This window comes from Aspergillus piperis (genome assembly GCF_003184755.1).
Source record: "Aspergillus piperis CBS 112811 unplaced genomic scaffold BO85scaffold_1, whole genome shotgun sequence".
Lineage (NCBI taxonomy): Eukaryota > Fungi > Ascomycota > Eurotiomycetes > Eurotiales > Aspergillaceae > Aspergillus > Aspergillus piperis.
In genome coordinates, this window is record NW_020291591.1 from 246,200 (window position 1) to 259,759 (window position 13,560).

Sequence of the window (13,560 nt, forward strand, 5' to 3'; positions counted from 1 at the left end):
AAAGCGGATCAGATGCGCAATAAATGCGACCCGAAAGAAATTAAATGAGCTAAGGGAAAGAGAAAATTCAATGAGATAGTCAGCTGCAAGTGCCCGAAGGGAAAGGCAGTAAGTAGCTGAGGCTGAGCTGGCGACAAGAAACACAGGAAGGAGGCCTGGATGAGGCGGGGGTGGGATTCCTCAGCCTCTGGCGATGAGCCCGACAAATGAGGGCGGTGGCACGGTTGCTGATGATGAATCACGTTCGCGCGGTTTAGCTGGATCTGATGATTACCTGGTGGCTCGATTCACTTTCTCTTTCTGTCTTTGCCTAGCAAGAACAGGGAGGGGTACGAAAGGGGTAAAGGAGCAAGAGGCAAAAGGAGTCAGAGAGTAAGGCGACCAGGAGATGCTTCAGTTGGGTTGACAGTTCTTGTAACAGAAACATAGAAAGAGACAGAAGGAGCGTTAGAAGTAAATGCAAACAGACAGCCAGCCGTGACCTGGCACGTGGGGCTGCCCGTCGATGACGTCGCAAGCATCCGAGGGGATCTGTTGTGCTACTTTCCCTTCTTCACCTCACCTCTCAAACTGTCCGAGATCGACTGTCGACTCCCGACCCACTACGTGGTTGCTACCTGACTACCTGACCCCATCAACGTTGCATAAAGCTGCTTGTATTCTGAACCCTGGTGGACCGGGTTTCCCTGCGTCCCTCCAGTTGCGGTCCGAGATGCTAACGAACTACAAAGCGTTTCTACACTCCCGTCCTTGTCCCGGTATGCGATAGAACTCCAAGAGCCCGATTCCTTCGTCCCCCGTAAAGATGCGACGACTCACCAGCATGACAAAATAAACAAAACCAAAGAAACAAAATGGTAGACGAACAAGTGATCGAATAGCAGAATGCCGCCCCAAGCACAAAAAAGAGGTGTAAGTGTATAGGGGAATCTCATGACCCTGCCCAGCTCCGTGAAAGACGAAGGACATCCCGCAGAAGAGTAGCATAGCAAAATACAACAGCCAAGGGGAAACCGGGGAGAACACCGTCCATCCAGATCTGTCAAACAGGATAGCAATAGATCTGCGCGTCTGCACCAGGATTAGTTGCGTAAGTAGACCCGCGCCGGATGCCAAAAATCGGCAGGTCGTGAATGGTATCAATATCTTAGAAAGGGGTGAGAAGGAAAAAAGATATAAGTCCTAAAGATGATCACAAGCACATGCTCGCAAGCAATAAAAGAAAGAAACGAATCGAAAGTAAGGAAAGTACTGAGTATGAGTAGAACTGCAAAAAAAGAAAAAAGGATTTATGCAATAGACTCGAACTCCTCCCGCTCCCGAAGTCGGTTGCGCGCAAGTTCATCCCCGCCATTGGCCGACAACTGCATCCAGTGCAGTGCCAGGCACATGCTCTGCGGGTCAGACTTGGAATCCTTGTCGCGGCGGTACATCATTTCAGCCTTAAATGTGTCTCGCAGCAGTGTGAGTGGTAGGGTTACCCGCGGGAGGAGTTCAGGGTGGGTAAGGTAAAGAATGGCCAGTTCCCGCTGGGCAACTGGATTGCCTTCCTTGGCAGTGATGATCCACATGCCCGCAGCATCCTCGAGGGCGTGCCCAGGCCGGGGTGTATGGTCGTAGCCAGGCGGATGGCGCCGGCTGAATTCTTGAGATACAATGTTATCGGCGATTTCGACCATGCTATTGCAGATCTCGTCCTTGAGACTCAGCGCCGCCAAGCCAAACTGTAGAAATGCAGTCCCGCTGTCAGACTTGTTTAACGTCTCCGAAGGAACAAAGGCTGAGATGAACTGCAAGTCACGGAAAAGGGTCTTCGGCTTCACTTCAAGGAGGAGGCTGCGAAGAGCATCCACAATCTGATTCTCGGTGGGTGCACAATAATCAGAGGGCCGGGAGTCGAAAATGACAGACTCGGCCGCAGGAGTCGTCGGTGTATGAGAGGATTCCTGGGCGTGAGTCCGCTTGGCATCAGACTCGGAGAAGCTATGACGGGCGCTTCTCTTGTTCTGAAGCCCGGGAGTGCGACCTCGCGGGCAGGAGGGCGGCTCAGTTGCACTGAATGGGATTGCATCATCGTTATCGGAGTTCAAAGATGCAACAACAAGCGCCCGCAGATCCCGCAACGCCTTCAGCTTGATAAATGGGTTCCCATGTCGCGAGAAGACTTCTATGAGGCGTCGAAAGACAGTACCATACGAGAAGCGCTGCGTTTCATCTGACTGCATAGAGTTGGCAGCGGCAGATGCAGACGGTGTCTCGGCATCCCCGGTTGTTGATCGATCTGCAGACTCCAGCGATCTGCTTCTCCGACGGTCCGACGGTGTGCGCTGGAGAGAATGATGAACAAATCGCTCATCACACTCGGTGTAAAATTGCTGGATGCGCGCGCGTTTCTTCATCTGGGTTCGGATTCTTTTCTGTTCCAGTGCATTTCCAAACCAAGCGTCTGTCTCACTTCCACAGCTCCACACCGGGGAGCCTAAGTCACTCAAGAGCAAGCTCGTCAGGGTCTGTTTCAGGCCATCCAAGAAAGCTCCTTTGCTCTGCGTTTTGCGATCATTGCGACGTGACGGCTGGACACCGTTATCGCTGAACATAGAGGGGGGTCGGGAATATAGGCTGGAAGCACTTGGTGCATAGTGTGCCGGTTGTGGTGTTGACCAGAATGTGCTGAACGAATCGCCGGTAGTAGTTGAGGCAGCCCTTCCTGGGGACCCGCCGCCGATTGAAGAGGCGTCTGTGATTGAGGGCTCCCGAGGGATTTTCCACTTATCGGACATCAGACTCTGGAAAGAGGACTTGGAGCTCAGCGGAGGTAGGTCCTGCGTAAACCTTGAAGTGTCTGATGGACGAGTAGTAGTCCCGTGGACTGGCGAGGCATGTGGCGTGTCTTCACTGGAGATATTGAACGGTCGCATGCTTGAGGAGAGGCTTAGGAAGCTTCGGTTACTGGAGCCCTCGTACATGGCCCGCTCTTTGTGATACAGTTCGCTGGACCACAGCACCGGGGTTTCGGCCATGGTCTCGCCAACGAGTCGATTGATGCTTGTCTTTACCTCGTAGCAGAACCGGTGGATTCGCTCCTCACCTTTGCAGAAATTGTCGATGTTGTTGTGAGAGAGCCATTTGCGAATCAAGTCCACCTGCTCGTCCGACAGCTTGTTGGGACCGCCTTGACTGCTCGGTGCCTTCATGATATTCATGACTTGCAACTCTGGTTTCTGAAGAAGGGAGTTTCCGAAGGGTCTCATGCTGCTGCGAGACCGGCCATCGCTTGGTGCTTGTCTGTAGAGGCGAGCAGAGTAGATCATAGTCTTCAATGCCAGCGCGACATGTTTGGCATCTTCGTACCTCATCGAGTGCTTTACATCAGTCATGTACCACATTTTGTCTCGAAGCTTAGCCGCAGTGGCCATCAAGTCCTTTACGGATCTCTGCACCCGTTGCACATGCCTGTTGAGGGCAACGAGATCAGTTTCACACCGTTCAATAACCGCCCGTGAGGTAGCGAGTGAGCGGACACACGATGCATGCATGGGCTCGAGGATCCACGAGTCGTCGACGCGTCGAGAGGGAGAGTTTGCAACGCTGCGGACAAGCTGTCGGCCGGCATTCCACCAGTAGTGGGCCCCGATGAAATCAGAGTCATGATGGCAGTGTTCCATGGCCCTATCGAACTTTTGCTTTAGGGATACATGGGCTTCTTGGGATACGTCATAAGTATCTATGAAACCATACTCTGCAGCATCATCGGCGGGGTTATCTTGAATCAGTTTCACAATGGCTGTTTGGAGAGCTTCAGAGTTGTCTTCCATTCCCAAGGTGGTGGACTGAACGTCGTCCACAGAATCGTGCTCCGGGAAACTGGACGGGCCATTATCGGGGAAAAGACCCCAGGTCAAGCATCTTCCATTTCGGCTCATGGAGAAGATGGTCCATTCTTCAGCTGCAGGTGGTTCCAGAGTTGCACGACCATCAGGCTCGCTTAGATCTGACAACTCGAAGCGGATCCTGTCAGCATTGCGGCTCATGCAATTCTCCGGTAGCGACAGAAAGGCCATGTCAGAAGCAAATAATCTCTGGTCCTGGAGGGCGTGAATGGACATGTTATCGGAAGGAGGCCGGAAAAATCCTGGCTCAATGATAGACGCTATAGAGCGATCTGACCGAGCGGCCAAAGAACCAGCAGGGGAGGAAGGCATCCCGGAAGACGAGAGCGGGGAATTGCATGTAGAAGCGGTTGTCCTAGGGAATAGAGCATTCAGCAGGGTTAAGATGTCAGCAGCGGAGAGCATCAAGAATGCAGCAGGCGATTCCCGGCTGCTGATAGCTGTCGCGCGGGAAGAGGTTTGTATTCCGAAGACGTTCCTGCGAGGGTCGGCATGGTCGAACCGGCAAAGCATGCTCTCAACGTGCCTTCTCACCATGGGACGAGCCATAGAATAGTGGTTCCTACAAGGTGCGTTAGCGGATGCTCTAGATAAGGGCTTCACGTAGTGACTGGACAAAGGGACAACGGACATGGAATGAAGGACGGCAAAGACTTGCGAGTAGGCACGGAGTCCGACCTGTCCGAGGAGCTTCTCTCTAGCATCTTTTCTGATATGGAAGTCAAGCAAGAGACCGTGTGCCTGGACATAGTGTTAGAGTAGGAGCTTTAAAACGTCTGGGTGAGCCTTCTCATACCTCAGGGTAGGTCAGTGCGCTATAGAGGAATTTTGCAAAGAACCACTGGACAAACAAGAACTCAAGGAAACGGTCACGACCGTCCTGACGTTCGAGTTTCTGCAAAATAGCACTGCCCAATTGCATCACCGCATGCGGAAGCCCTCCATCTGGGTCATCCAAAAGCTGGAACAATGCATCTACTGCAGAAGCAAAAAATTCCTCGGCCACATCGGTCTTCAAGGGGTCGGGAGGCTCTGTACCAAAACTCATGCCAGGGGGAGTTTCTACATGTTCCAGGAGAAATGCGCCGGTTTGCAGGATATCCATGAGATAGAGCTCAAATTTGGGCTTCGCTTTCCATTCACTGTTTGTGGCCCAGGAACCTAAAATGTGGCCGAGTAGGGGATCGTACTTGATGCCGCCATCGGATACAAGTTTTGCAAAGACGGACGACCAAACATCCAAGCGGAGCTGTGCTTCCGGGGCATCTGAATCCAATGGGGACGCGTAAACGTTGAACAGCAGAGTAGACAGGGCATCCGTACGCTCAAAAGTCAAGGCGCGATCTTTAAGGGAAGAGGCAGAAGAGCGCTTTGAAAAGGAGGCATGAGTCCGGGAACGGGATGCAGGTGGTGGGAATGACATCTCACTGGGATCGCTTGCAGCGCCCGCAGATGATACCAAGGCCGTCAGTTGGCCAGGAGTCAAGGCTCTTATCCTCTCCAAGATGAATTGAGGATCGGTACGGGCCAAATGTAGAATTTCCAAAAGATCGGACCTAGATTGGGGACTCAACTGAAGGAAAAAGTCCGGGGAACGGTCCACGGAGGACTCGCGGATGGGCGACCATTCTTCCAACGGATCCTGCCGGTGAAAGTTGCGCCGGAAAGCGGAATCGCACGATTCCTGGAGGTCTACCAGGGTATGATAGAGAGCAACAAAATTGGGCTTATCATCGTGTTTAAGGCGGTCGACCAAGCCTCGTTGGACGATTGAACTGACGCGGACGAAGCGCGCCGAAATCCCCATTGAAACCTTAAGGGCATGGAGACGGTGCTCCAAAGTCTTCCGACGACTCTGATTATGATGATTTTGACGATAACGAACGGCCAACTCCTCAAAGGATACCTTGGGCAGCTCCGTAGGCAGGGCGCCATGGTTGTTTTCCTGGGATTGTCCATCCTGGGAGCAGACGGGGCTTGCGACACGCGAAATCGGGCGATCCAAGTCGCCAGACTCACCTATGGTGCGACCCGCCATTGCGTCGGGAGAAAAGAGCATGGGAGACATGCTAGAAGTCGCAACCGGAGTGGAAGATTGAGGCGCGGCCTCACATGGTGTAGTTGCCTGAACGGATGAGGGAATCAAGCCTGACGAGCCAGAAAACAAGGCCGAGCCGTTAGCACGTAGTTAGTCGGGCTGGGTGGCTATACTATTGGGGAAAGGACAGCAATCGATCGCATGAAGAAAGCCAATATCGATGCGTAGGACAGGGGGGGCAGGCGATTCGGCAAATTAATTTGCCAATTAAGTGGACGCGCACAAAATGACCCGAAAGGAGTAAACGGAGGAAGACAGAGCGAAAACATGGGACAGAAAAGAGTCGGAATCGAAGAAGAAGAGAAGGAAAAAAAGAGAGCCGTGCGCGCACATACAGGTCACATAAGCCAAGGTGGATGAAAGAGCATCGGATTGGGCATCGAACATGGTGTTGCCATGGGCAGTCGTCTCCTGGACACTAGGCCGAGACGAAGACAGCTGAGGTTGCAAGATGCCCCCGGCGCGAGAAGCTCCCTCACTAGCGCATGGTCCTCCTAAAGGAGAGGCGGTAGGTGAGATTCGGTCCTCATGGGGGGAATCCAGATGGTGATGAATGGCGGACACGATGGAGAGCTCCAGGATGGGAGAGGGGACGGCGAGAAGATGGGGACGGTGGTAGTAGTGGTGGTGGTGGTGGTGGTGGTGGTGGTATTGGTAGAGGGTTGAGGTGGGTGAAGAGAAGGACGAAGGAAGAAAGAGTAGTTGAAGAGTAAGAAGGGTCAAAATAATAAAAAAAAGGCAAAGTGGGAAAACTAGACACACGCAGAGAGAAAAGAGAGAGGGAGGGGAAGTTGGAGCAGAGGGTGATGGAGTGTGCGGTGGTGGTAAGTAGGTAAGTAGTAGTAAGTAGACGTAGTAATGGTGGAAGCAATACTACGAATGAAAGTGGGCAGGATAATAACAATAATGAGGACGACTGATGGAGGGGGGTAGATTGCAGAAAATGGAGAAATATAATCCACTCCCACACACTATTTCGGGGACATATACCAGGAAGGTGGGAAATAATAATAATAAAAATAAAAATAAAGAAAAAACTAAGCACCGAAACAAATAATGGCCAACAGTGGGATAGCCAGTGAGTCAAGTCAGCTACCAAATAAGTACAGTATAAGTAAAGTAGTAGAAGAGGGATTCGAATGAGGGAAGAATAGTAGTAGAATAGGAATAGTTGAATGATTCACAGGCTGATAAACTCCGACCTCGTCCGGATAAGGGAGGGACAACTGGCTGACTTGGCCGTGGGCGGGATGACATGCAGACACAGACAGACACTCCTCAAAGAAATATCAGAATAATAATCAGAAAATCTAAAAAAAAGAAATACGAAAAAAAAAAAAAAATAATATTGTTAAGAAAAATGAAAAATTAAAAATCAAAGTCCAGTTACTAACGAGGAACTCCCGTGGGCTGGCAGTATTACTCCTACACGGCTAGCGGATGCCAGCAAATCGAACGATCCGGAGGGGAGGGGCGAAAGGGAAAGCAAGTCAGAGCAGGATGGAAAAGAGTGGTTGGTCAGGCTGTGTGACTGGCTGGTCGGCTGGATAAAGGAAAGAAGGCGTGGATTTGTTGGCGGTGACTCGAATCGGCCGCTTGCAGGGACCGATGAAGCTGCAGGGTGAGGCAAGAAAATAAGTTCCTTTTTATTTTTTTTTCTCTTCTCTTTTTTGACTTATTCGTCAACTTGTACCTTGCTTGGGGACCGGGGCGGGAGCAGGTACATTATTTACTAACTCTCCATTACTTCCCATCCAGTTTCTGCAGCCCAGACGGCTGACCTGTCCCGGTCTGGGGAATTCAGTAAATTTACGTATGTATCTAAGTAAGTAGTAAATTCCCTTATGCTATGAGGGGAACACCTGAACAACTAAAATCAAGTCAAGTAAGTAGCAAACATCCTGTAAATATCGACTGACCCTCAAACATTACCCCCATCAGTGAGTGTGGAAGATAAGTAGTAGTAGTGGTAAGTAAATAGATAGATAGTACGGAGTAGACGAGACACGAAAGCAAACCCGGTCAGATCCCCAGCAGGCCAACGAAACAGCAGAGAAACGGATGAGAAACCGGACTAATCCTGATACTGTTTTCCCTTTTCCTTAGCTTTTTCTCTCCCCTACCGAACGAACTAAACTTCCGCCCGGAACGAAGAAAAGAGGACAGCAAGAGGGCGCGAAGAGAGACAAGACAGACAGAGAGAGAGCGAGAGAGCGAGAGAGCGAGAAATTCCTTGATGAGCTGGCAATGCATGCATGCATGACGGACCCTCCGTCGGGAGCCACTGATTTGTTGGCCGCCCCCCTTACTGTGTTGGCCCGACTAGTCAGTAGAGTTATGGGCTCAGCCTGTCTGGTCTTGTTTCCCATCCTCGGTCAGGACTCTCTGTCACTCTCACTTTCTGTCTGTGGGTGTCTCGTCTCTTTTACTGAACTGATCAGCTGTACATGGGAGGGGAAGAAGGGCGAGGGGGAGGGTGACTGAATGAGTAAGAACTTGATGGAGTGTGGGTGGACTGAAATGGAAAGTCTAGCTAGCTAGTATGTACTAACTAAAAGGTAACCTGCAGGTCAGACACTTTTCTTCGTAACCCCATTAGAGTAAGCAAAGCAAAGCAAAGCAAAGCAAAGCAAAGCAAAGCAAAGCAAAGCAAAGCAAATGTTCCGGATCAACTCACTAATAACGATGATTGACTGCATCTTTGAAACCCCCAAATAATAACCCCTTCCATCCATAATTCTCCTCCTCCTCCTCCTCCTCCTCCTCATCATAAACAAGACTAACTAATCTAGTAAGAGAATAAGTTGACGGTCCCTCCCGTCCCAAAGTTGATTTGTGGCTCCGCGGCACTAAGCCCCATCGGGCGCGACAACCAGCAAACCCCCCACCTGCACGTGTTCATCTGCCACTTGCCCAGCTGGGTTCCCCCCTCTAGTCCCAATTGGGGCTTAGAGCACAACCAGCAGATGGAAGCTGGTGAGGATGATGATGATTCACTCACTCACTACAGTACCCATTCCGGAATATCAATCAACATTCCGTTAACGAACCAAATATAATGTTAAATATAAAAAATCTTTTCAATTTTGATTTCCTATCTTATTTACATGATGCAGGTAAGCGCGTTTTTTTCAGCTTCCATGCCTCGGATTGCTGTTGCCCGCTTCAGCTCCCATGTTCATCCAGTCATTGAATCGATAGGATGGATGGATCTCACTTGCCATTGTCTGCTCTCTCTGTCCCTCTATCTCTCTTGAGTGGGCTACTAGTAGATACAATTCAAGTTGTACGTAGCTGGAGGGGAAAAAAAAGACACAGTGGACGCGCATACACTCACTCACTCAACCCAGACGCGCAGCTGGTCTAGACGCTGTTCTATCCCATCCACCCACCCCACTTCCCATATCCATCATATCCATGATATTCATCCAGGCTGGACTGGACTGGACTTACGACAACAACAGCCATCATCATCATCATCATCACCACCACTCATCTACCTAGAAACTCTACGATGGATAGTAGTGCCATGTACGTAGTATGCATGTACGCAGACAAAGTAGGTCCCCGAGAAAGGTGCATCTACCCGGGTTCTGAAGTGTTTCCAATGCCAATCCCAGTGGTCAGGTCTGGGTCAGTTCATGTCATGTCATGTCAATGAGGCTTTCCCGCAGGCTGTGTGCTTGTTGTGTTGGCACCGCTCTGCACTGCGTTTTTCCCGATCTATTATTAAGATACCTTTTTTCTTTTCACATTCCTCTCTCGCTCTTCGCTGTCTTTGGTCTCTATAATTCCCCGCTCCACTTGGCCCCGACAGTTTGCTCAGGAACATTTGTGATTGGCGATCCCTGCCGTATATGCAGTTCCCTTTCTGACTTGCTACTACCCCTCCGATCATCATCTCTAAACATCACACCTGCCCCTTCTCCTTCCCCTCCTTCCTGATGTATGGGATGAATATCCCGGACACAAGGTCCCTGGTGTGATGGGGGCGATGAGATGAGATGAGACGAGAATACTTCCGTATAGATGCACCGTAGGAACCCGGTCAGGTAGTGTTTCTCTCTCTCTCTTCTTTTTCTCTTCTCTCCGTGTTTCATCGAAACACAAAAACTCCCCTTGCCAAACGACACTATCCGACCAGTCCTGCCACCCACTCACCCGAGTCTGTGTCCGGTTGACAGGATGGCCAGACGTTGAGTATATAGTCGACAAATGAAACACTAGGCAAGGAGGGACAGGGTAAATCGTAAAACTGAAAAGAAATGAAAAGAAATCAAAGGAGAGACAGAAGACGCAGAGAAAGGAGGGGTATACACGTCCATTGGGGAACCAATCAACCCACTCAATTGGCCGACAAGACCACTCTCTCGGTCTGTGACTGATCTTTTCATTATTTCTTCTTCTAAACGCCGTGCTCCAAACACAACCGTAACCAGTCCCCTGGTTATGCGTTGTCCTTCCCGGGGGCCAAACTTGCCAATCCCCGGCCACGGCTAGTTGCAGACCCATTTTTTGTCAGCCTCTTTCTGTCCCACCCGCGTGGCCACGCTGTTCAGCGTGTCTTTCAGACTGTCTTTCGAGACCTTAGGGAACCTATGGCGGCGCAAACCCTGATGATTAGCCTTCCGATCAACAAGCATCCCTCGTGGGCCCACGTCTTACCGTTTCTTCAAGATTTCAATTAACCCCATCTTGGTCAGATCACTGCCATTCACCACCTGCTTGAACTCTTCCAGCTGCTCCGGCGGCAACGTTCGCTTTGTCCTCCCAGCTGTCAGAACGGCCAGGGTGCCCCCGTCCGCTCCCGGCCCACTCCCGGTCGGTTTGTGTGAGGATGACGAGGATGGGTGCCCCATGAAGGCATGGAGCGTCGAGCGCCCCAAACCACCAGCCGCCTGCGCTGGCTCCGCGGCGGCCTTCGGTTTCTGCCAGTAGGCTGTGGAGAACGGGTCAATAGGGAAGGTCACCGAGTCGGAAATGGTCTCCATCTTGTACGCCTGCAGCTCCGGGTCCACGCCATGTTCCTGCCATCGTATACCAGTGCTGACGGGTTCTAGGTCCCCGACGATGTGACGCCTCTTGCCATCAATCGGATGGTCCTCCTCGTCATCCAGGAAGCCATCCATGTCATCCTCTCCGTCTTCACTCCCTTCCTCTTCTTCCTCTGAATCCAGATCCTCGCCTTCCTCGGGCTCTTCCCACTCAGCTTCCGAGTCGTAGTCATAGTTCGTCTCCGGCAGCCCGCGGCGAAAGGGATTGCGCATCAACTGGCGGACGGATGACTCCGGTAGGCTCTTGCTATAGGTTCCCTGATATGGAGGCCGAACATCCTCACTGAATTTAAGTGATTTCATTCTCACTTGTCTCAGAAGATCGCGAGCTCTTTGGGCAGCTTCGGAGGTCTCTGACTGATCCGCAAGGTTCTGCATCTGTAAGAGAATCTGTTTAACTGAAGCGGGCAACCTTCCACGCCGTCGCTGGTATGGCATGAGCTGGAAGAGCTCGGAAGGACAAAAAATTACAGGCTCATGCTTGCCATCCTTGGCATCTTTCAAGTAGGCATCAACTTTCTCCCGCGTATGCTGCAGAGCTTCGTTGTCGCGCTGGAACCTGTGCGGTGGCGCAAATGTGGTATGCGACTGGAGGAAGAACTCTGGAAACTCGCGCTGGTAGTCAGATACAGTCGATCCGGAGTCAGGAGAGGGGTCATTCGAAGCGCCAGCGCCAGTAGTTTTGCTAGGAGAGAGGGTCGTGTTCGATGAGGATGGTTGCGCCGGGGTTTTCGGTTTCACAAAAAAGGAGTTCAGCTTCATTTGCGCCTGTTGCGTGTTAGATACCTGAATTCTGCATTCAGCCAGAAAATAAATTCAAACTTACTCTTTCTTTCTTCAGCTTCTCTTCCTCTTTCTTCAACTTCTCTTCCTCCTTCTTTCGCTTCTCTTCCTCTTTGGCAGCCTTTTCCTCCTCTTTCGCTTTCCGTTTCTCTTCCTTCTTCTTGCGCTCCTCTTCCTTTTCCGCTTCGCGCTTCTTCTTCTCCTCTTCCTTAGCTCGCTTCTCTTCTTCTTTTACCCGCTTCTCTTCTTCCTTCTCAGCCTCCCGTTTCCTCTTTTCCTCCTCTTTTTTAGCCTTCTCTTCTTCCTTCTTGGCCTTCTCCTCCTCCTTCTTCGCTTTCTCCTCTAGCTTCTGCCGCTCTTTGGCCTCCTTCTCCTGTTGCTTCGCCTCCTTACTAGCAGGCGACAACTTCCTCTTCTTCGCAGCCGGAGCAGTAGTCGTAGTGGCAGTCGAATCTCCAACAACCGTAGTCTTCTTCTCGTCCCCAGGACCACATAATTTCACTTGTGTATCCCGATTCTCCTTGTTATCATCTGTATCGACACGAGCATCTCCATCAACCTTCATCTCCACATCCGTAGTTGTAATCGCATTCGTATCATCCTCCCCTTTCGCAGCAGCCGTATCCCCATCGACATCCCCTATCGAGCGTTTCCTCGTCGGCGACCCAGACATAGAGATAGACGCGGGGTAGGTACTCGTATCCGACGGAGGAGATGATAGTGACGACAAGGACGAGCCAGCAGACGAGTGTGGCGAAGATGCAGGAGCGGTGGCGGTAGCAGTATCTGTCGACATGGCGGTACTTTCCGTTCCCGGGATGGTGTATGGTGGTATGAGCCGCGATAAGGATGAAAAAGACGGTGAATGACCTTATTGACGACTCAATGGACAATGAAACGATAATCTAATCATCCAGCGGAGAAGTGTAAGGCTGAGGCTGTATGTGGGTGGGTATCAAGAGGAAGGATGAGACAAAGGAGTATGATAACGATAAAAATAAATGGCACCTATGAAACTCCTCAATTCACAACTCAGTTAGTCTATCATCGTAACTTAATCACTTTAGTGAATGATTCGCAGAGTGCGCGCGCATGCACAACCTCGTGCTGGGGTACTTTGCAAGGGTTGGTTTAAGCTCACATCAGTGGCCGATAACCAGCCAGGTAGGTTTCAGGGTCATGAGAGGAAAATGAGCGGAAACTATTAGGAGTGAAGTGAGGAAAGCCGGTGATCCAGAAGAGTGATCGATTGATGGGTCTCTTTCTGGCCGGCTGGACCGTGAGCTAGTTAGTTAGGTTAGGGGTCGTGCAAAGTGATAGACAGACAAGACAAGACAGACAGGCAACAATCGAGGCGGAGATTCCAGGCGTGGAAGAGGGAATCTTGGCGTCTGGTGAGCCTGCCAGGTCGCCCGAAACGCGTTGTTAATTGAACTTCGCGACTGGGATTTCGCGTCCCGCACGTGTAGTGGATTATGTAAGGACCCCCCCTAGTTCATGACCACTAGATTTCTTAGCCCACCTTAGTTCATCTATCTATATCGCTGGAGCTTTGCATGCAGAGTTCCTGTCTGTTAGATGTTGAATTTGGGTCTATTCGATGGTTGTACTGAGAGTGAAGCTACTGGTCCATTGGTTCACTATGCGCTGACTCCGCCTAAGTCCGTGCAAACTTACAACAGCTCTCCTTAATACCGTCTACTTCGCTATTGCGATCAAATGTGGTGATATGTAC

At 51.0% G+C, this 13,560-nt stretch overlaps 4 protein-coding genes across 4 annotated transcripts; 1 reads left to right on the plus strand and 3 right to left on the minus strand.

Moving 5' to 3' along the window:
- Positions 1-1,138: 1,138 nt before the first annotated feature.
- On the minus strand, positions 1,139-6,076 carry BO85DRAFT_3086 (uncharacterized protein). Its single transcript, XM_025655410.1, has 3 exons — positions 4,687-6,076; positions 4,522-4,631; positions 1,139-4,452 (listed from the first exon to the last, which is right to left on the minus strand). The coding sequence occupies exons 1-3, from the start codon at positions 5,956-5,958 to the stop codon at positions 1,290-1,292; spliced, it is 4,545 nt and encodes a 1,514-aa protein (XP_025520504.1). The 5' UTR covers positions 5,959-6,076; the 3' UTR covers positions 1,139-1,289.
- Positions 6,077-6,439: 363 nt separating this feature from the next.
- On the plus strand, positions 6,440-7,286 carry BO85DRAFT_433201 (uncharacterized protein; the record flags this gene model as incomplete). Its single annotated transcript, XM_025658413.1, has 5 exons — positions 6,440-6,500; positions 6,568-6,697; positions 6,755-6,812; positions 7,020-7,066; positions 7,175-7,286. The coding sequence occupies 5 exons, from the start codon at positions 6,440-6,442 to the stop codon at positions 7,284-7,286; spliced, it is 408 nt and encodes a 135-aa protein (XP_025520505.1).
- A 1,171-nt stretch (positions 7,287-8,457) lies between these two features.
- On the minus strand, positions 8,458-8,856 carry BO85DRAFT_3113 (uncharacterized protein). The gene has a single exon (XM_025655416.1). It carries the CDS (start codon positions 8,757-8,759, stop codon positions 8,559-8,561), a length of 201 nt encoding a protein of 66 aa, XP_025520506.1. The 5' UTR covers positions 8,760-8,856; the 3' UTR covers positions 8,458-8,558.
- A 1,793-nt stretch (positions 8,857-10,649) lies between these two features.
- Positions 10,650-12,621, minus strand: BO85DRAFT_360890 (putative chromatin assembly factor 1 subunit A; the record flags this gene model as incomplete). The annotated part of the gene is made up of 2 exons (XM_025655570.1): positions 10,650-11,810; positions 11,869-12,621. The coding sequence occupies 2 exons, from the start codon at positions 12,619-12,621 to the stop codon at positions 10,650-10,652; spliced, it is 1,914 nt and encodes a 637-aa protein (XP_025520507.1).
- Between the last annotated feature and the right edge of the window lie 939 nt (positions 12,622-13,560).